Source organism: Trachinotus anak, unplaced genomic scaffold (genome assembly GCF_046630095.1).
Source record: "Trachinotus anak isolate AG129_WGS33_773 ecotype Australia unplaced genomic scaffold, CSIRO_AGI_Tana_v1 ptg000004l, whole genome shotgun sequence".
Classification (NCBI taxonomy): domain Eukaryota; kingdom Metazoa; phylum Chordata; class Actinopteri; order Carangiformes; family Carangidae; genus Trachinotus; species Trachinotus anak.
The window spans coordinates 25,172,032-25,190,140 of NW_027273855.1; the positions used below are offsets into that span (position 1 = coordinate 25,172,032).

Below are 18,109 nucleotides of genomic sequence, written 5' to 3' on the forward strand. Positions count from 1 at the left end.
ATACAGCAGTGATATTTCACTAAAGTGGTGAAAGGTCCTAAAGATTTCATACTGATGTGACTTTGCCTGCAGCGTCCACCGGATTATTCAACTTTGCTTTCACAGCAAAACTACAAGAACTACAGGATTAACTACAGAACCACAAAACTTTATGGGGTTGATATATTACACCACAGGAAATGAAGATAAGACCCACAGGAACTCTGTCACACTATAAATCCCTGTTGAAAGTAACTCAGGGAACTTGTGATATTAAGAATGCGCGTGGATCTCACCTGGCCGCAGGAAGGGGAACATCTTCATCATCTTCATCATGTGGTCTCCTCACACTCTGATCAAACTCCTCCACACCAGCTCACTCCGGTAAACTGATTCATCCCTCCCCCTCTCCTCTCCTCTCCCCTCCTCTCCTCTCCTCTCCTCTCCTCGCTTCCTTGTTGCCTCCAGGAGTTTATAGAGAGACCGACAGGTTGGACGTCGTCCCTCCGAGTGAAGGTGTTGACTCACCGGACAGGTAAGTGGGGTCGAAGGAGGAGGGGGGGGGAACCACCTGAGGACAAAGTCACACACAAGGCCAATGTTTGACAAATGAATCACTTGTTTCTCCGGTTTCTAGCATGTGATCCGGTTTGCACGGTGCACCAGTCCTCAACCTGGATTCAGGAAGAGCGACGGGTTGTCAAAATAAAACAAACGTCAACCATATTATTATTTTATTTAAGTACATTTTTTAAATCAAAAACACTTTTAAGGCAGAAATAAAATGTTTGTTCACTTTTTCCCCGCGGTGAAGTTACATTTTCTGTGTAAATATGAGATTTTTCAAAATAAAAGTCTCAGCGAAGATTGTTTCCGGCTACAAGTTTCAAAATAAACCCTTTATTGAGATATGAATACATTTTTTGTTCACTTAAATACTTTAAATGATGAATGAAAACTGACATTTTCAAAAACTAGCTAATTATATTTTTGAAGAATTTGACAATGGTGCTATTCACTGGTTTCTGAAACCTTATCCTTAAAGTTTGTGTATGTAATAACAATAACAGGTTTGATTACTGATGGTGGCCTGGGACATGAGCACACTGCCATGTGTGACTCAGCTTTTCAAACAAGACATTGCTTTGAGAAACCAAACCAGTTATTTCTAACCTTTTGCACATCTATGTGTCTACGAGTTGTCAGCAGCTTAATAGTAATTAATCCCATTTTTAGAGGCCTGAAGAGGGAAGATTGAACAGAAATAGTATTTCACAGATGGGAAAAAAACAAAGATTGTGAAAATAAGCATAATTTTGTCGAGCCCAGTTTAGATTTTTATTATTTGATACTCATAAATATAAAAATCTCTGGGTGGGAACCACAAACCTAATAAATTACCAAAAAGATGATAAGGAACATAATGTAGCTATGAATCTATATTAATGCATATGTTATAATTCCCAACCAGGTCAACAAAATTTTAGATTAGAATTGATTAGTTGATTGAAAGAATATTCATCTCCAACTATTCTGATAATCAATGAATTGGTTTAGGCACCTTTCAAGCAAAAAATGTAAGAATTGACTGCATTTCTTTGTAAATAAAGCATGAAGTAGGTAAAATATCCTTCAGATTGACATTTGAAACATCACCTTTTCATCATTATTTAACATGTCACAGATTAAACAGTTAATCGATTGATTGACAAAATAATCAGCAGATTAATAAATAATAGAAATAAGTGTTATTTGTGACCTCATTTCAAATATACTGAAATCATGAATCTAGGCCACCTCATACACCTACATACCACAGCCATCAGAAAATTAAAGAAATAACAGTGCCTACAGCGTTTGAATTATTCAGAGTATTTGGATAACTGTTAAATCATAAATTCTTTAATGTTTTACATAGATTTATCCAACATGTTTCAGACACTGGTTCACTGCCAGGAATAAAATCAATCTGTTTATTCATGTATTGTTTGGTGGGCCTAAAAGTTGTCCAAAACATCTAGTTTAAAAACACTCGACCCAGCCTGCCACATGTTAATTATTTTAAATTGCATCATGTAATTCCCCTCAGAAAAAAGAAATACAGAGGACACGACCTCCCCTAGTGGCTACTGCAAGATGCAATAGGACGCTTTCTTACAAAATCTAATAAATGTAATCCATGATAACATCCACGCTGTTATCAGTATTATCCAATTTGTTGGTCAAAAAGAGGAGATGATTAAATATTCATGCAAATAATATACAGACTCAAAAACCTACCAGTCATCTTGTTGTGAATGTGCAGTTACCTCCTGCTGCAGGTATTTGTACGCCCTCTAGCAGCAGATAGAAGTGGTTTCTTTTTTTTTTTATGTACAGAGATAAAATGGTGACAACAGCACAAACAGCCACTAGATGGAGACAGATGCTGACTGATTCAGGACGAGCGTCTCTTCACAAACAAACATCGACCACAAACCAAACGCTGCACAATCTTACAGCCTGTTCTGACACCCTGTGTTCAGGCGTGCTCCTCTAACCCAGACTTGTCTTTCTCACAGCAGACATGTTGACGTGTCGCAGCAGGTAAATCTCAGGTGTTTCTAGTAACATTAATGACTCCATCCAGGGGCCTCATGACAGTGAGACAGTGAGTTTTTGACCTAGGTGTCCGTCGGTCCACACTGAAATATCCCCACTGCTACTGAAACTTGGTTCAAACATTCATTTTCTCCAGAGGATGAATCCTGATGTGACATTTGTGGTTTTGCGTAAAAGACTATTGGATGGATTCCCACGAAACTGATGTTAATGGCGTCCAGAGGATGAAACTTTTAACTTCTCATCTGGCGCCATTGTCAAGTCAAATTCTGTCAGTAGTTTGGTTTATGAGCAAGTTCCTGAAAGAATAATCGCTTAATAGCAAATGTTAGCATGCTAACACACTAAAATATACCGATAAAACTAAACAACAGCATGTTAGCATCATCGTTGTGTCCCTGTTAGCATCTTAAATTAAGCATTTAAGAGCAGGGGCACAGACTCTTAAATTTATACTTTTTTAAGGTTATTTTTCAGGGTTTTCTTGTCTTTATTGGGTCTTATAATACATCCATGCTTTATTGTCGTAGCCACAGTGAGAGAGAAACAGGGAAGTCAGAGAGAGACGGGATGACCTGTAGCAAAGAGCTAATGTGGCTAGGACTGAGCTATTAACATTTAAATTCATCTTCGATAGTCGCCGTCATCACCCACGTCGAGCTATTTGTTGTGTTTATTCCAAACAAACTAAAATAATGCTTTTCGGGAAAGGTTTGACCCTGGTGACCTCCAGCATGTAGCACTGTCACTGTGGGGATGTTAGCATGCTAGTATTAGCATTTAGCTAAAAGTAATTAAAGCCTTACAGAGCTGCGAGCATGGCTGAGTCCGAGTCTTGTTTTGGCCTTTATTTACACGAGGATCATTAAAGGGTGAATAAATGAATGAATTACATCGGTGAAGCTACTTAATGCTCCACAGTATCACTGTACGTATCCTTGAACCGTTCCTATTACATCCTTACACCAAGTCATAACATGTCTTTGCTGCTCAGAAGTGAATTTATACTCGTGAATTACATTCTGCATTCAATGGATCTATATTTCTTCAGCAGATTCATAGTGGTATCTGTATCACCTCCTTCTATAAATTATCACAGCAATGCAACCGTCTAAATCTAAAAAACATACCGACCAAACTATAAAGAGCTGCAAATATTATATGAAGCTACGGCTGCAACTAACTTTTTTTTTTTTCATGATCAGTTAATCTGCTGAATATTTTCTCAATGAATCGTACTCTGATCAAGTGACCCCTATCTGGATTTTCCTTTGAGTGATTTTATTATACCTACGGGAGGGTTGATAATAAAATAAATAAATAAACGGGGAAAAAAAAACTACTGTAAATAAAGAATGACCCATTTTATTTCCCTAAAACAACATTACCTCACTACATTTTCACACAGGAAACGACACACTCAGACCTCGCATGCTTTAAGCCACAGGTGGGGTAAAGAAAAGACAGAGTGAGACTGATTAGTAAGAGATCATCTGATCCCCATTTTTAATCCAATAGTTTACTTATTATCAAATCTGAATCAGCACACAGCAGCAACAATCTGTATTTTAGCTGAAACAGCTGTAACACACTGCCATTTGTCATGTTGACAAAAAGTTGGTGCAATGAAATCAGATCTCTTTAAAGTGTTTATTTTGGCAAGCACCATTCGAAATAGAGCAAATTTGTCATGTGCTTATGTTATGTGATGAAGAATAAAATTATATACCCATGCAAAATTCCCTGTGAAATGTACATACGCATCTTTATTGCAGAAAGGTTAAGTGTCACTGAAATCTTATTGATTTCTTTTTTTTTTTTCTTTAGTTTTTTTTCTTTTTTCTTTTTTTATTTGTAATGACTTATTGTTCTGTTGTCTCCCCTGTGTCGCCCTCATGTTTGTTTGTTTCAGTTTTCGGTCTATTTACCAGCATTGGTTAGCTTGTAGAAATTTTAAGATCATTATACATAGTTGTCTGGAAATGCTTGGCATGTATGGAGTTACATGACTTCCTCTAAAATCATACATCCGTACAAAATCAAAGTGAGTAAAAAAAAAAAAATTAAAAAGAATAGATACAAATCAAACCAAGAGGATCAAAAACAAAAAAGAAAAATGTCTCTGTGCATCCTGATATTGAACTGGAAAAATCGTCTCATCATCTTGGATTAGGTTACAAAGCCTGTTTACACTTTTTTCCCCCCCTCACATTTCATGTTTGATGTCTTTTAATGCTTTTTCGTCCTTATTTTAATTATTGAAAAGGAGCATCTGGCTTCCTTTTGTTGTACGAAACAAGAGGAGAAATCCTCAAGTGTGTGCTGTCTGTTGATGCTCCGGGCATCGCTCAGCTCCTCGCAGGGCTCCTGTTGCCTACATGAGTCTTTATTATTCAATATTAGGTCCATAAGTCCCTCCGCTCATTTACATCTGGACAAAAAGACGAGGTGTAGCCAATCGCACGTGCCCGGCCCGACTCATACGGTGGTGACCCTCATCACCACCTCTCGGTTGGCGGCGGCGCTGATCCGCGGGTCGTTGGGCCTCAGTTGGCTCAGGATGTGCAAGATGGTGTACCCACAGTGGTGGTTCAGAATAGTTCTTAGCCTCCTGCTCTGTCGCCCACCGCTGCTGCTGGCCAGACCGTGAGGGTTACTGCGAGAGCCGCGAGCCCCCGTCTTACTGCTCGAACTCACCGGGTCACCCAAGTCCTTTGATTTCTCATAGTTCAGTACTTTCCACTGCTGATTGACAGCCTGCCATCGTTTGAAGATTCGATACACTGAGGATCCCTCATGGATGATGAGGCCTGGGCAGAAAAAAAAAACAAAAAAACAGAAGAAACAGGGTGAAGGACAGGTGCATGAAAGCCAATGAATTCCCACTGCTTTACTTGGGATGTTGTGCTAAAAGGGCAGAGGAGCTGCAATCAGCATCATAGGTAGGAACTTTCCATCTCGCCTGTGTATGAGAATAGACAGTTGGCAATAATCACAGTGCAGATATCTGATGCCATCTGTTCTCAGTGTTGTCTTACACAGGCAACTCACAACTACACACGAACAGTCAACCAGGTTGCTGCAAGAAAACAGAATCTGTTGTTCTCTGCACTATCATCAAAATTGGCTTGGCTTTTCTCCTACCTCTGCGCCATCTGCTTATTTAGTTTTGTAATTTTGTTATGACCTTAACAAGATGTACATTCTGTGAAGTGAGTGCATCTTTTTGTCATCATGTGAGTTTGTCCTTGCATAATGCAACCGATGATTACTAATATTTTTGTTGTTGTTCCAGAGCACATTCTGCTTGCTTTGCTACTCTTCTTCTTGCATAATGCATCTCTCCATGCTCTGTCACCTGAGCCTTCTACAGTGTGCATCTTTTCATGTGATATTCTCAAACAACTTGTCTAAAACTGCTGCTGCTAATAATATTTACAGTGACTGTTTGTATGTTCTGGTGCGTGGCCCCTTACCTATGCAGACGATGTCCATGAAGCCGTACATGCCGTAGCAGATTTGGAAGAGCAGGTCCTGGCGCTGCCACTTGGCCGAGGGGCTGAGGGAGGACCAGATGAGCCAGGAGATGCTGGCAATGAGGAACAGGGAACCCAGAATAATGGCCGCTATCTGCACCTTCTCAATCACCGTCAGGGAGATGGCCTGCCACTGGAGAGGAGAACAGAGTGTAAATCAGTGGTGGAAGAAGTGCACAGATCCTTTGCACGAGTAAAAGTACCAATACAACAGTGTAAACATCCTCAATTACAAGTAAATGTCCTGCATTCAGAATCCTGCTTAAGTCCAGTTTCATTTTGGTTTATTTTTGTATACTTTCTACGTCACATCGTTGCGTCCTGTACGGAAAGGGTGGGTGGTCCTCCCTCTCTGAGAGATGTGACTTGCACACACATTTGTTTATTTACTGGGCCCTTATTAGAAAATTGGAAAGCTGTCTTCGTATATTATGTCCTTGTTAGTTTAATCCACTGGACCACATGGCACCAGGACTAAAGACTGGCTTACGCTCCGTGTCCCTTGAGTTCATGCTGAGCTTGGAAGGTCTGCTTTTGGCGTCTTAGCACCATCCACCTGGACCTCACTACAAGGTCTTTAAAAATTAATTTGTTGGTAACTCTTGATCTTTTTAAATCCGTAATTTCAAAGCTTTTTACCTGTTTTAATTGATTTTGTTGTTACATTATTTATGAATTGTTTATATGTTTGTTTTCATTGATTGTTCCTCTTTTATCTAAATGACGGCTTTGCCCATTATTGGAGTTGGAAACACAGGCTAAACATATCGTGTGTTCATTCATTTCTGACGCTTCAATTTGTCAGTTTAACAGTTTAAGTTTAAACCTGCCAAGAACCTAAAAGTACCTCTAAAAATGTACAAATCTTTAGTGATAATCAGTCAAAATATTATTATAGAGCAGTTCAAAGTTGTCTCAGCTTTTTTCTACATGCTATATGCTGCAAACACACATTAATAAATATGTCAGACAAACAAACAAACACGCAATTATCAACACACACATGGCACCCTCTCAATAGGTTTTGGAGCCATTGGCTGCCTCTGAGAAGGAGGGCAGAAGGACAGTGACGCAGAGGGAAAATGTGTCAGCACAATATGGCAAACAGTCCTCACAACACGGCGACGGCCCGAGATTTGTTCTAGCAAACAGTGTCGGGTCTGATGAAGCAGCATTTGTACGTTGTGTATGTTGTTATGAAAAGTTGTGTCAGCAGCAGCAACTTCTTTACTCCGTGCGATAATGAGTTTAAAAATAAAACACCTCACAGAGCTGAGCAGCGTTTGTGTTTACTTTCATGTTGAGAGAGAGTTTACATATTCACACACCATCATCATCTTGTTTATGTGATATTTATCCAGAACCTGAATCCCAGTCAAAAAGCACGTTGGATGTGTTTTGTAAAGAAACTGATGAGGAGACTTTCTGCCAGACCAAGCTGAACAGAGCCATGCTATGCTGGCCTGTTTGTAGGGACACTCACATGTCCAACGTGAGTCAGATTCATTTGGACGGGCACAGTGTCAGTGCTGCAGTGGCTTTTTAGTGCAAACTCTGCAACAGTAATAATCCTAGAGTGTTAAGTCTTGTTTTCTTTGCTGAAATCTGTAACTCAGCAGTTGGTGCAGATTCCCTTCATGTTACCTGCAGAGGGTTCTTGGTGCTGATGGCCAGGACCTGGTACTTGAAGTAGCAGAGCTCGCAGCTCCAGGAGCCCCTCTCGCTGATCCAGCGGATGAGGCAGGGCTGATGGGTGCAGCGCACAGAGCCGTCGCAGCGGCAGGGGCTCAACAGCTCGCCCTGCAGGACGGACAAGGAAAACACAGCAAGATGAATTCAGTGGAAAACAAATGTTATTCAAATGTTTTCAAATAAATGCGTTCTGATCTATTTTCTGTGAGTGACATGATAGGATCTTGTCCATTTAGAGAGCTTTAAATTCATGGGAGAGAGAGACTGCATTTGTCTGAAGGGACTGTATGAAAATTACTGTAGTGGGGAGGAGGGCTGGACCTTATGTTTCACTTAAAAAAAAAACAAGACACTTAACACACATTTTCTTTGGACCCTCGTCTTGACTCACTCCCTCCCTAATACAGTGAAAAACTCGTGATGAAACAGTTCAACATTTTGAATAAACTTTTTTGCGTCAGCAACTTTCTTTCTCAGAAAGAAGCAAATAATAGTGTTTCCCAAAATGTTGAACTATTCCTTTAATTGTCAATAACTAAAGAAGTAAAGCATTGAGAATTTAAGGTTAATATCTTATCTTAATATCTTAATAAAATGTGCACGACCAGAACGCACATTAGAAGCCCATCAAACAAATGTTCTGTGTTTCATTTATATTCCAGTCACCCTCAGTATTTGAGGCAATATAACAGCTAATAAAAACTATGCTGAACTCTAGTTTTACGCATAGGAGAGTTTAGTTTTACAGGCAAAGTGCTCCACACTGTTGGTTTCTTATTTACGGTTTGGTTAAATGTGTAAGATCAGACAATGAATGTGTGTAGAGTTGGTCGTATTAGTAATATTGATCACATTAGTAACACTGCAAACTATAAACAGCCACAGCACTGAACTTTTATTTTAGGTTAATTTTATATGACATATTTAATTCTAGCGTCGCTCTGCTTTCTGTTATGATGCAGAATAAATGAGTGACAAAAAAATCTGAAAAAAATCGAACAAAAAAATTGCAATTTCCCTCCCTCTCTGCTGAGAATCCTTTACCCGCTGAATAATTGTCACACAGTCCCTGAGAGACAGGCGAATGTAGCTTTTGGGCCAAATCCAGTGTCTCTTCAGCACAACGTCAGCACCTGAAGTCTATTGGCTGATTTGCCACATTACGGATGACCACATTCAGGCTGTCACCACCAGTCAGTGTCAAACATCCATTTAGTCAGACGGGATAAAATCTGATGGCACGTTTTCCATCAGACTTTTGCAAAAATCCTCATTTCACTTAATGGAAAGCAAAAGAAAAAACACACAGTTGAATGAAAACTTTTAAAATGACGGCGTTGGGGGGGGAAAAAATATTGGAGTGAATCATTAGTATATCAATGAATGGGCACAGCTTGATGCGAGGCCCAGTTGGCGAAGGTTGCATGTAAGCGCTCTGCAACAACAGCAGGGAGCGGTGAGGCTTCAAGGGCAGGCAGATGAAGGAGAGGAGAGCTGTCGAAGCCTGACGGCGATTCACACAAACTCTGAGTTAAACTCAGCCAACCTCATAACTTACACCTCTCAGCTAACACAAACAGGTCTGGAAAACATCAAACATACATATTGACTGCCGGGTTTCTAGGTGTTAGAGTCAAAGGTTGTGAGTTTGAAAGACAAAAACTGTTTGCAAACTGGACTAAGATCTAAAACAGGGACCATATTTCCAAGATGAAAATATAAATTTAAATGTACTGATACCACTTTCTCTGAGTGCTAAAAATATGAAGCTACATCCAGGAGAAGGTTAGCTTAGCTTAGCATAAACACTGAAGACTGAAAGCAAGAAGAAACAGCTAGCTTGTGCCACCTGACGCTCAGTAATTGAGACGTTTTATCTCATTAGTTTGACAAGAAAAAATAAATAAAAGTGCAGCACAAAACCAAACAGACAATCTAGATATGATGAATTCATTCCTGGTTTTCTATGATAGTAAACTACAGCTGGTCACACAAAATGAAGCAACATTAACTTGGGCGTCAGGGAATAATGACAGATATTTTCCACTATTTTCTACTCGATTATTAAAGAAAATAATTGCCAGATGTACTGCTGATGGAAAGTAATTGCTGCTTTAGCCTTACAGTTCTCATAAGATGGAATAATGCGTTGCCAGAGGTTTTCTGTGTGTTAATCACTTGACACACAGGAAAGGATTGAAGCAGTTTTACATTAGAAGAAATTAATACAATGCAAAGGAAAACAGTCACAGTCTTCAAGCTACATGTTGGAGGATGGAGGACCATGTTCTACCTCAGTGGGGCAAATTTCTAACCTTTCAGTGGTTAATCAAATAATGTTGACAGAAAGAGAGGGGAGTAACCCCGGGGCTTTTGGGGCTCCAGGGAAGTTGCCAGTTGCTAGATTGGTAATCCGGCCTTGCTTATTGCCTGTAGCAGTGGTATTACTTTACTGCAAACTGTAGTGCCTCATAAATCTGGGCTGTGACGTGTCATATAACATTATCAATTGTTTTGGTCTAGAAGACAGAAGTTGCGGATTTTCTCTGGAGACATATTGGAAAACACTATATAGAGTGTGGGCAGTTGATGGTGTAATAAAGAGGCTGTAAACACAATGTAGTATTAAAGCTGTTTTTTTTTTTTTTTTGTATTGGCTACAAGAATAATGGAAATAAGGTTTGATAAAGAGCAGATTAAAATCAGCTGATGTCTGTTACTTTGTACAAATTTCCAAATTAATTAACATCAGTGCTCAAAATCTTTCACTGGATAAATGGTGACTCAGAAATGAGAATCAGAATACGCTTACAGTAACTTGCCAGAGAAGTGCCTGTTTAATCAACACGGGGTTTATGCACCAGAGAACTGCGCTGACACAAATAATGCTTCATTTTTTTTTTTCTGCCCGTCTATGCTGCTTCGTTCCCCCATCTGGCTCGACTGACCTTCCCACTCATAATAAAAGACTTCAAGTGTCCCACAGTATAAAAGATTGGGTTTGGCAGATGAGCCACATGCCACTCGTAAACTTTAAAATAACTTGCCTGCTGACATTATAAAGATAACACAGAGAAGGGCAGAAGTATATGAGGAACTAAATAAAAACAATATGAAAGCAAACATTTCTAAAATGTCAAGCTGTCGTTGAGGTGTGTGTGTGTGTGTGTGTGTGTGTGTGTGTGTGTGTGTGTGTGTGTGTGTGTGTGTGTGTGTGTTATGAGGAAACATTTTCAGGCTGAGATGAGAAAGTTAATGTCATGATCAACTAGAACAAAATAAAAACAGAGACCTTTAAAAGCTGTGATTATGATTTGAAACCGTTACCTCCAACAGAGGCTGTTTAAGCAGAAAATGTGATACGTTTGATGACCAATCATTTTATCTAAATTTATGTCTCATCTGAAGCCAAAATCAAGAGGAGCCTGTTCTGGAGCGCCTCCATTTATGATGAATAAGAGACCATATTTTAGACCCACATGGTACCGGAGGGATTTTCTCTGGATCTGCATCCAATTAAAACTATTAAGTAACATTCGAAACCTCATGTTATTTGCATTCATTCATTCTTCAAAGTGTCTCCTGAGTTGATCCCAAAATAACGTTCAAGACTCAAACTCTTAGGCAGTGTTGTTTGATGTTCATAACTGATCATCCTGCTTGATGTTTCACAGGATGTATATGAATAAATTTAGCTTTAGGAAACTAAACTTTTAGTGCGAAGGTTGTTTTTGATGCACAGGAATCTAAACGACTTAAAATGTGATCGCTTTTAGGTGAAAACCTTGTAGGCTACTGTATTTCCAAAGCAAACTTAGTGAATAAATCTTATTTTGAGCTTAAAACTCTAAAAAATGTTTGAAATATCAGGTCTTCGAATTTCCTCAACACTAACAGAAATAAAATTTTAAAAATTACCAGACAATTTGGAGGTTATTCCAGATAATAACACAAAATGATAAGTTTCAAGGGTGTTTTTAATAAGCTGAATTTTTACAGCATTCCTTTTACAGTGAAGGGACAAGTAGAAGCTATTAAATTTACTTAACTGAATCACATCAAATGGATCAATTAATTGAAAATAACTGACTGAAAATGGATTTTAAACACTTTTTTTGTTTTTTTTTTTTGTGTGTGTGAAATGCTTCATTTGCAGGTTCTCCTCTGTTAGAGTCAGTGCCTTTACCTGAAGGCAAAACACAGTAAAAACACATAATGAGACACAAAAGGTCACATCTGGACTATGAGGATGTACTCATACCAAAAAAAGTAGAGCATGTCGTGATATCGTGTGTTTGCTCTTAAAATGAACCTACTTTACCTTCCTAATTTTAAAGGAACAGGCTGGAGTTTTTCTCAACCCCTAAGACCATTGGTTCACTCTGAAAATCTTAAATCTTTAAAACCAGGTCACAAAAACATAATTTAATTTCAAAGAAAATGTGGAATAATATGCAAACACAGCTGGGCACTGTAATTTTTAGCAGATGTAGCTTTAACTGCAGTAAACAGAGCATTAGGTAGGGACTATTTTCAGATGCGGATTAATATAGTTTGGGCGCTCTAATGAGTATTCACAGCAGACGGGCTGTGTTTGTTGGACTAAGCCAAAACGAACTACAGTGCCCATGTTCATTGTAAGGAGGGAACATGTCAGCCAGTGTAACACTGTGGCTCCATCATGTGTTTTTAGGGACTGTTCCCTAAAGAAAAACGACAGGAACACGTTTACGTTTGAGTAACGCAGCCCTCCAGAGGCCATAATAATTGTTAACGTTAAATAAGAAGTCCACACTCAGAGGAGGTCGAGGTGGATGCATGGGTCAACAAAACACTGGACTTTAACATGGGAGGCAGCTGTTTGTCTCCCTTTTATATTCAATAGTCAGCGTTAATTCTTTTAACCACGATCGTTCCATAACCTGAACCACATGTTTATAATTGTAACCATGACGATGAATGTCCTCTAACCTTATTAAACAGGCACTTTAACCCAAACTTGGCTGGTTTTCTAAGTATTAACTTAAATACTTAACAGTACTTCAATCTAAACCGATGTATTTTAACTGAAAGAGGTTTCGGTAGATAATGAGCATTAACAAGCAGGTGTGAAAAGAGGAAACAATAAAACAAAATAAAAATCGAAAATTTTATCGCCATTTTCCGCTCATCTAAAGAATCCTCCTTACCATCCAGAGTACCTTCAGACAAGACATAAGGCTAGAGAACATTTATATCCACGCATTTTTCCAAACCTAACCAAGGCATTTAGTGCATAAACCTAACCAAACCTTAACCATCATAAAAGAGACTTGTTTTTCAGTGATTTGTGAGAATGTTGTCCTGTCAGATTAGAAAACGCTTCTACATGGAAACACTGTGTATTTTATCATTTAATTCAAAGGACTTTGAGTAGCTTCTGGACGCCAGTGGAGGCCTGTGACTCTGAGCAATAAGAAATATCAGGCTTTGGCCACACACACAATACTTGTTTCTATTGGATTTGTTGACAAGACAAATACAGAACATCCAAAGACATTAAATTAAAGACAAGGAAGCACCGTTCGTTTTCCAACAAACATAAAGGCTGCTCAGCACCTCTACACACACACACACACGTAAAAAACACGCTTCCTGCTCGGCTGATCTGGCGTGGGTTTGTCCCTCAAGGCCACTTGACAGAGCATGAAGGTGTTAATTTGGTGTGTCACTTCTATGACTAAGAAAATGGTGTTCCTCCACAGCCGTAACCTTTAGACAAACAATTTTTTCGAAGTGCACCCAGAGCTCCAGACTGTGTGTCCCTGGGGAGAAACGCTGTTGGACACAACAAGAGAAAAGGGCAGGCAGGGGTGATCACCACTTCCACCGCCACCGCCACCATCACCATCACCTCCGCCGCCAACCCCTCCTTACTCCAACACGCCACTATATCCGTGCAAACCCAACACGGCCGACCCCTCCAGCAACGCTCTGGCACTGCTTCTGTGACTCCAGACAACATTAAGTGAAATCAGTGGCCCAGCTACTGTAGCGCGGCTCACTCTGACACCTTTGACAGACACTTAATAAGGACTCATACTCAATGCAGCCCACAGAGCAAGGTGATTATGTCTGTGGGTAATTGGCCCGCTGACAGCGACATGATCCTGGCCCCTGTTGTGACCTGCTTGAATAATGAAATAACAATAAAATGGCAAACATGTTCCCCCCACCCTGCACCCAAAGGAGGTTTGAGACACTTTCCCTTTGTATGGAGTAGAAAATTAAATGCTGTAAAGGCAAAAAAAAAAAAAAAAAAATATATATATATATATATATATAAACTAATATGACAGTGAGGAGCTGATGTAGCAGTGTAGTCTCAGGGTTTTCCCTCAGTGCTTTGTTTGCTTGCTCTTTGTCTGTAGCTATAAGAGGCGGCTCAGAGCCATGTTGCACGATGAGTCACCTTGCCGGAGAGCCCAGAGCCCAAAACATCAACCTATTATTAAGAGAAGATGTTTGAGTGGGCAAGACAGCAACCTGGGGTTGATCCCTGTCTGTAACATCAAATGGCCTCGTATCCAAAACAAGCCTGAACCGATTTATACGCCGTCCCATGGCTCCACAGTTTACTATGTCTCACAATGGAAACTCCAAGGCAGATGTCATAAATTAGCACATGGGCTGTAATAACACTATACGCCTATCCTAGTGACTAAATGGTAATATCCATCTGTGCTCCAACAGGATTTACAGTGTTTCTAATTATCTCAGGCTTCAGGACTACCTGCTGAGCCAGGAGGCACAGGTTTCTGCACATCTGGTGAGACCGACATTTGGCCACAGACCAAAGAGATGCACTGCTTATTGTTTGGTTTAAGCTCAGGAAAAACCAAGCGCCAGCGAGGAAAAACACAACAGAAATTTGAAGCAAGAAAAAAAAAAAAAAACGAAAAACAAAACATGGATGACAAATTCATTTAACTTGTCATTCATCATCACAATCAACACCATTGTCTGGCCAGGAAGCGTGATCATCAAGAGATCAATAGCTGATCATCCTGTTCTGTGACAAACAGGACGGGGGGGGACAGTTGATTTACATTTACAAAATGATTGTGACTCATGCATATTCAGTCCCTCTCAGTCTATTTGTCATCCTGCAGACCTAATTGGCTAACTTTCTTTGTTGCTATGCTGGCCGGATTTCAGATGTGTGGGAACTGCTGCCTCGCCACCACTGATTAGCTTAGTTATGAAAACAGTGTTGTTTAGATAACCAGATCTCTGAGCAGTCATCTTTTCAGGAGATGAAAAGGACAATATTTGCCTTTAAAAGCAGAGGTGTGAGGACAGAGGGGAACAGATGCTGTGCAGATTGTGAAATCCTTGAAGGCAAATTTGTGGTTTTGGGCTGTGTAAATAAATCTGACTCGACTATTTTTTATTTATTTTTTGACATGATTGTCAGAAACCTGGGCCTTATCCTGGATTGTTATTTTTAAAGGAGGTGGTTGAGGGGGGAGGTGGGTGGTAGAGAGAGAGGGAGGGATGTAGGACAGGATGGTTGTAGTAGCTCCACTGAATCACAGACCCTTTTTTGATTTGTTGTATAATATAAAAAAAAAAAAATCAAAATGGCAGATTAGAATAAAGAACCTAGCGTGACTGTTAGAAGAAGACAAGCTTCCTAAAACCCTGCTGGTGCGGGGTGTGAGATCGACACGGCGCCACAAAGGAAACAAACAGGACGTGGCTTCTCCGTGAAGGAGCCAGTCCCCCGCCGCACGTCTGTACCTGCTCTGGGCCTTGGAAACAGATCCGGCACTGGGGGGTCCGCAGGCTGCTGGCGGTGCTGGCCAGAGACACGGCGTCCAGGCCCACTTGCAGCTTGGGCTCCTTGTCCTCAAACGCCAGGCTCCGGGGCCGCGGGTCGCTGCCGTAGTACTCCTCCTCGTCGTCCCGGGAATGGCAGTCGACGAAAGGCGGCCAGCCGCAGCCGCCCATCCCCAGACCCCGCATGGTGGCGGGCCGTCGGTCTGCGTCTGAGCCGGACTGTCTCGAATCGGATCGCATAAACACCAGGACTTTCAGTTCATTGAAAAACATGCGGATCCGATACTTGAACATGTTTGGCTACATAAAGAATCTGGAATAAAAAAATGAAGTGTTTCTGTCCTTTCTCCCCACTTATTATGATTATGATGATTATGATGATTATTATTGTTCAGACACCCGCTGTGTTCATTTTATTGCCTTTTTTTCTGCAACACCACAACTATTATAACTGGAAATCCTCAGAAATAAAGGCTCTGGCCCCACTGATGGCATGTGTGTCGAAGCCAATGCGGATGAAAGCTCTTCCCTTCAGCTGGCCGACACACTCTTTCAATATTCATCGCTCACACAACTCTGCAAACGCCGTCCACATGCATCTTCCATGGCACCACCCCCCCACCAGAAGAAAAAACCCCCCCCAGCATTTACAACTTGTATTTGTCTGCTCTGTCTTTTTGAGGATTTCCGCGGTGCATTCCCGTCCTGCTCTCAGCAGCAGAGAGCAGCCTACATGCTTCGCTACCCGAAGCAGAGGACGGCGAGAGAGAGGGCGAGCGGAGGAGAGAGCGGCGCGGGGCCGGGAGCCGGAGGATGGGCTGCAGGAGACAACGACACGCCGTCCACACTCTCACATCTGGGGCTCCTGTCAACAATCATAATCCAGCCACAAAACAAAAAAAAAAAAAACAAAAAAAAAAAAAAAAGAAAAGAAAAATAAATAGAGTTTGGTTTGGATGTGGTTTATTTAATTGTCCCTCACTGTAGCATCCCGAGCCTCAGATCATGGTCCTGTTTTTATTCCATCTCCTCTCTGTGCAGCCTCTGGTTGATGCCGTTCCAGATCAAACACCAAATCCTTTTCATTTGCATTTTTTTTTTTTTTTTTTTTTTTTTTTTTTTTCAGAAGCCTAGCTGGAAACATGGCAACACAAAAACACCCGAAAGCCCCATGTTTCCCATCTTCTGTCGACGTCCGTCAGCATTTCGAGCCACAACGCGCAGAAAATGTCAGAGAGGCGGAAAAATAAAGGCGAGAGAAAGACGGGGAAGACGCGTGAAGGTGTCCTCGCATCCGGGAGCAACTACCCAGCAGTAATGGCATCGATTATTGGATCAGATAGATGGTGGTGATGATACTGCTGGCGCTGATTTTCCTCCTCGAAATGGTCGGCTTGGAGATTGAACCAACGCAGCAGCTACTTCCGGAATAGGGAGATGGAAGAAGAAGAAGAAGAAGAAGAGGAAGAGGAGGAGGAGGAAAAAAACAAACCCTGACTGTCACCCTGTGAACAAGCCTCTGTTTTTCTTTAGTCATCCAGCCGCCTCCCAGCAGCCGGGCAGGGAAGGCGCTCCGGCGGCTTTAGGATGGACCAGGCGCCGCTGTCCAAGGTGCTGATCTCCCTCTGCTGACGCGAGGCTGCGGCCACATGCACAGGGAGCCCGCCAAGTATGAACCGGGCCTGGACCTCTCTGCTAATGTGTGTGTGTGTGTGTGTGTGTGTGTGTGAGCAGGTGGGAATGCATCCTTGGCTCCATGCAGAGGTGGAGGAAGTGCTCAAGTGCTCAGATGATTTACTGAAATAAAACCACCGACATATTAATGTGAAAAACGCTCCATTCAAGCGTACGCTCAGTTGTCACTTAATTAGGAACACTTGTCTCCCATTGGTGGGAGAAGCACTCAGATACATTACTGTGGTAAAAGCAGTAACACCACACTATCAAAATAAACTCCATTAGCCTACAGATTAAATTAAAGTGCATTCAAAAATTTTACCAGATTAAGAGTACAGACATATTATCAACAAAATGCAATTAACATATTAAGGGTAAAAGTGGGTATTCATTATGCAAAGGATCAATATTATTGCTGTATTAATATGTAACTGGTACTTTGGGGCTAAAATCCAAATCCAAAATGTAAAACTTTAGTCTGTAAAGTCACCGTGTAACAAATAAACATAGCGGAGCAAAAAGTGGAATATTTCCCCCTGAAATCTTGTGCAGAGGAGGCACAAAGCTGCAGAAAATGGAAATATTCAAGTACAGATGCCTTAATACTTTTCATTAGGTTCAGCACATGAGTGGATCTGTGCAGTTTCTTCCCACCACTGCAGCTCACTAAATCTAATCCAGCATTCCTGCAATAAATCCTCCTTCATGAAGGTTATGATGTTCAGTTTGTGTTGAAACTGTTCCAGAGACGTCGGTTCAGCCGTCAGGGAGGACACAGTTTGTCGTGTTCTTGTGCTCTATGT

General features: G+C 40.9%; 2 protein-coding genes and 1 long non-coding RNA gene across 3 annotated transcripts in view; 1 reads left to right on the forward strand and 2 right to left on the reverse strand.

Moving 5' to 3' along the window:
* The window catches only part of LOC139621138 (natural resistance-associated macrophage protein 2-like), a 15,305-nt gene extending 12,732 nt beyond the window's left edge, over positions 1–2,573 (reverse strand). Inside the window, exon 1 of the mRNA XM_071477427.1 lies at positions 276–2,573. Within this exon, the coding sequence (XP_071333528.1) occupies positions 276–315 (40 nt within the window). The 5' untranslated portion in view covers positions 316–2,573. The remainder of the gene's footprint in view (positions 1–275) is intronic.
* Positions 389–7,392, forward strand: LOC139621143 (uncharacterized). The gene is made up of 2 exons (XR_011690936.1): positions 389–514; positions 6,065–7,392. It is a non-coding gene; the product is annotated as an uncharacterized lncRNA (long non-coding RNA).
* On the reverse strand, positions 3,930–17,578 carry marchf9 (membrane-associated ring finger (C3HC4) 9). Its single transcript, XM_071477429.1, has 4 exons — positions 15,591–17,578; positions 7,761–7,916; positions 6,057–6,249; positions 3,930–5,390 (listed from the first exon to the last, which is right to left on the reverse strand). Exons 1-4 carry the CDS (start codon positions 15,921–15,923, stop codon positions 5,059–5,061), a joined length of 1,014 nt encoding a protein of 337 aa, XP_071333530.1. The 5' UTR covers positions 15,924–17,578; the 3' UTR covers positions 3,930–5,058.
* Between the last annotated feature and the right edge of the window lie 531 nt (positions 17,579–18,109).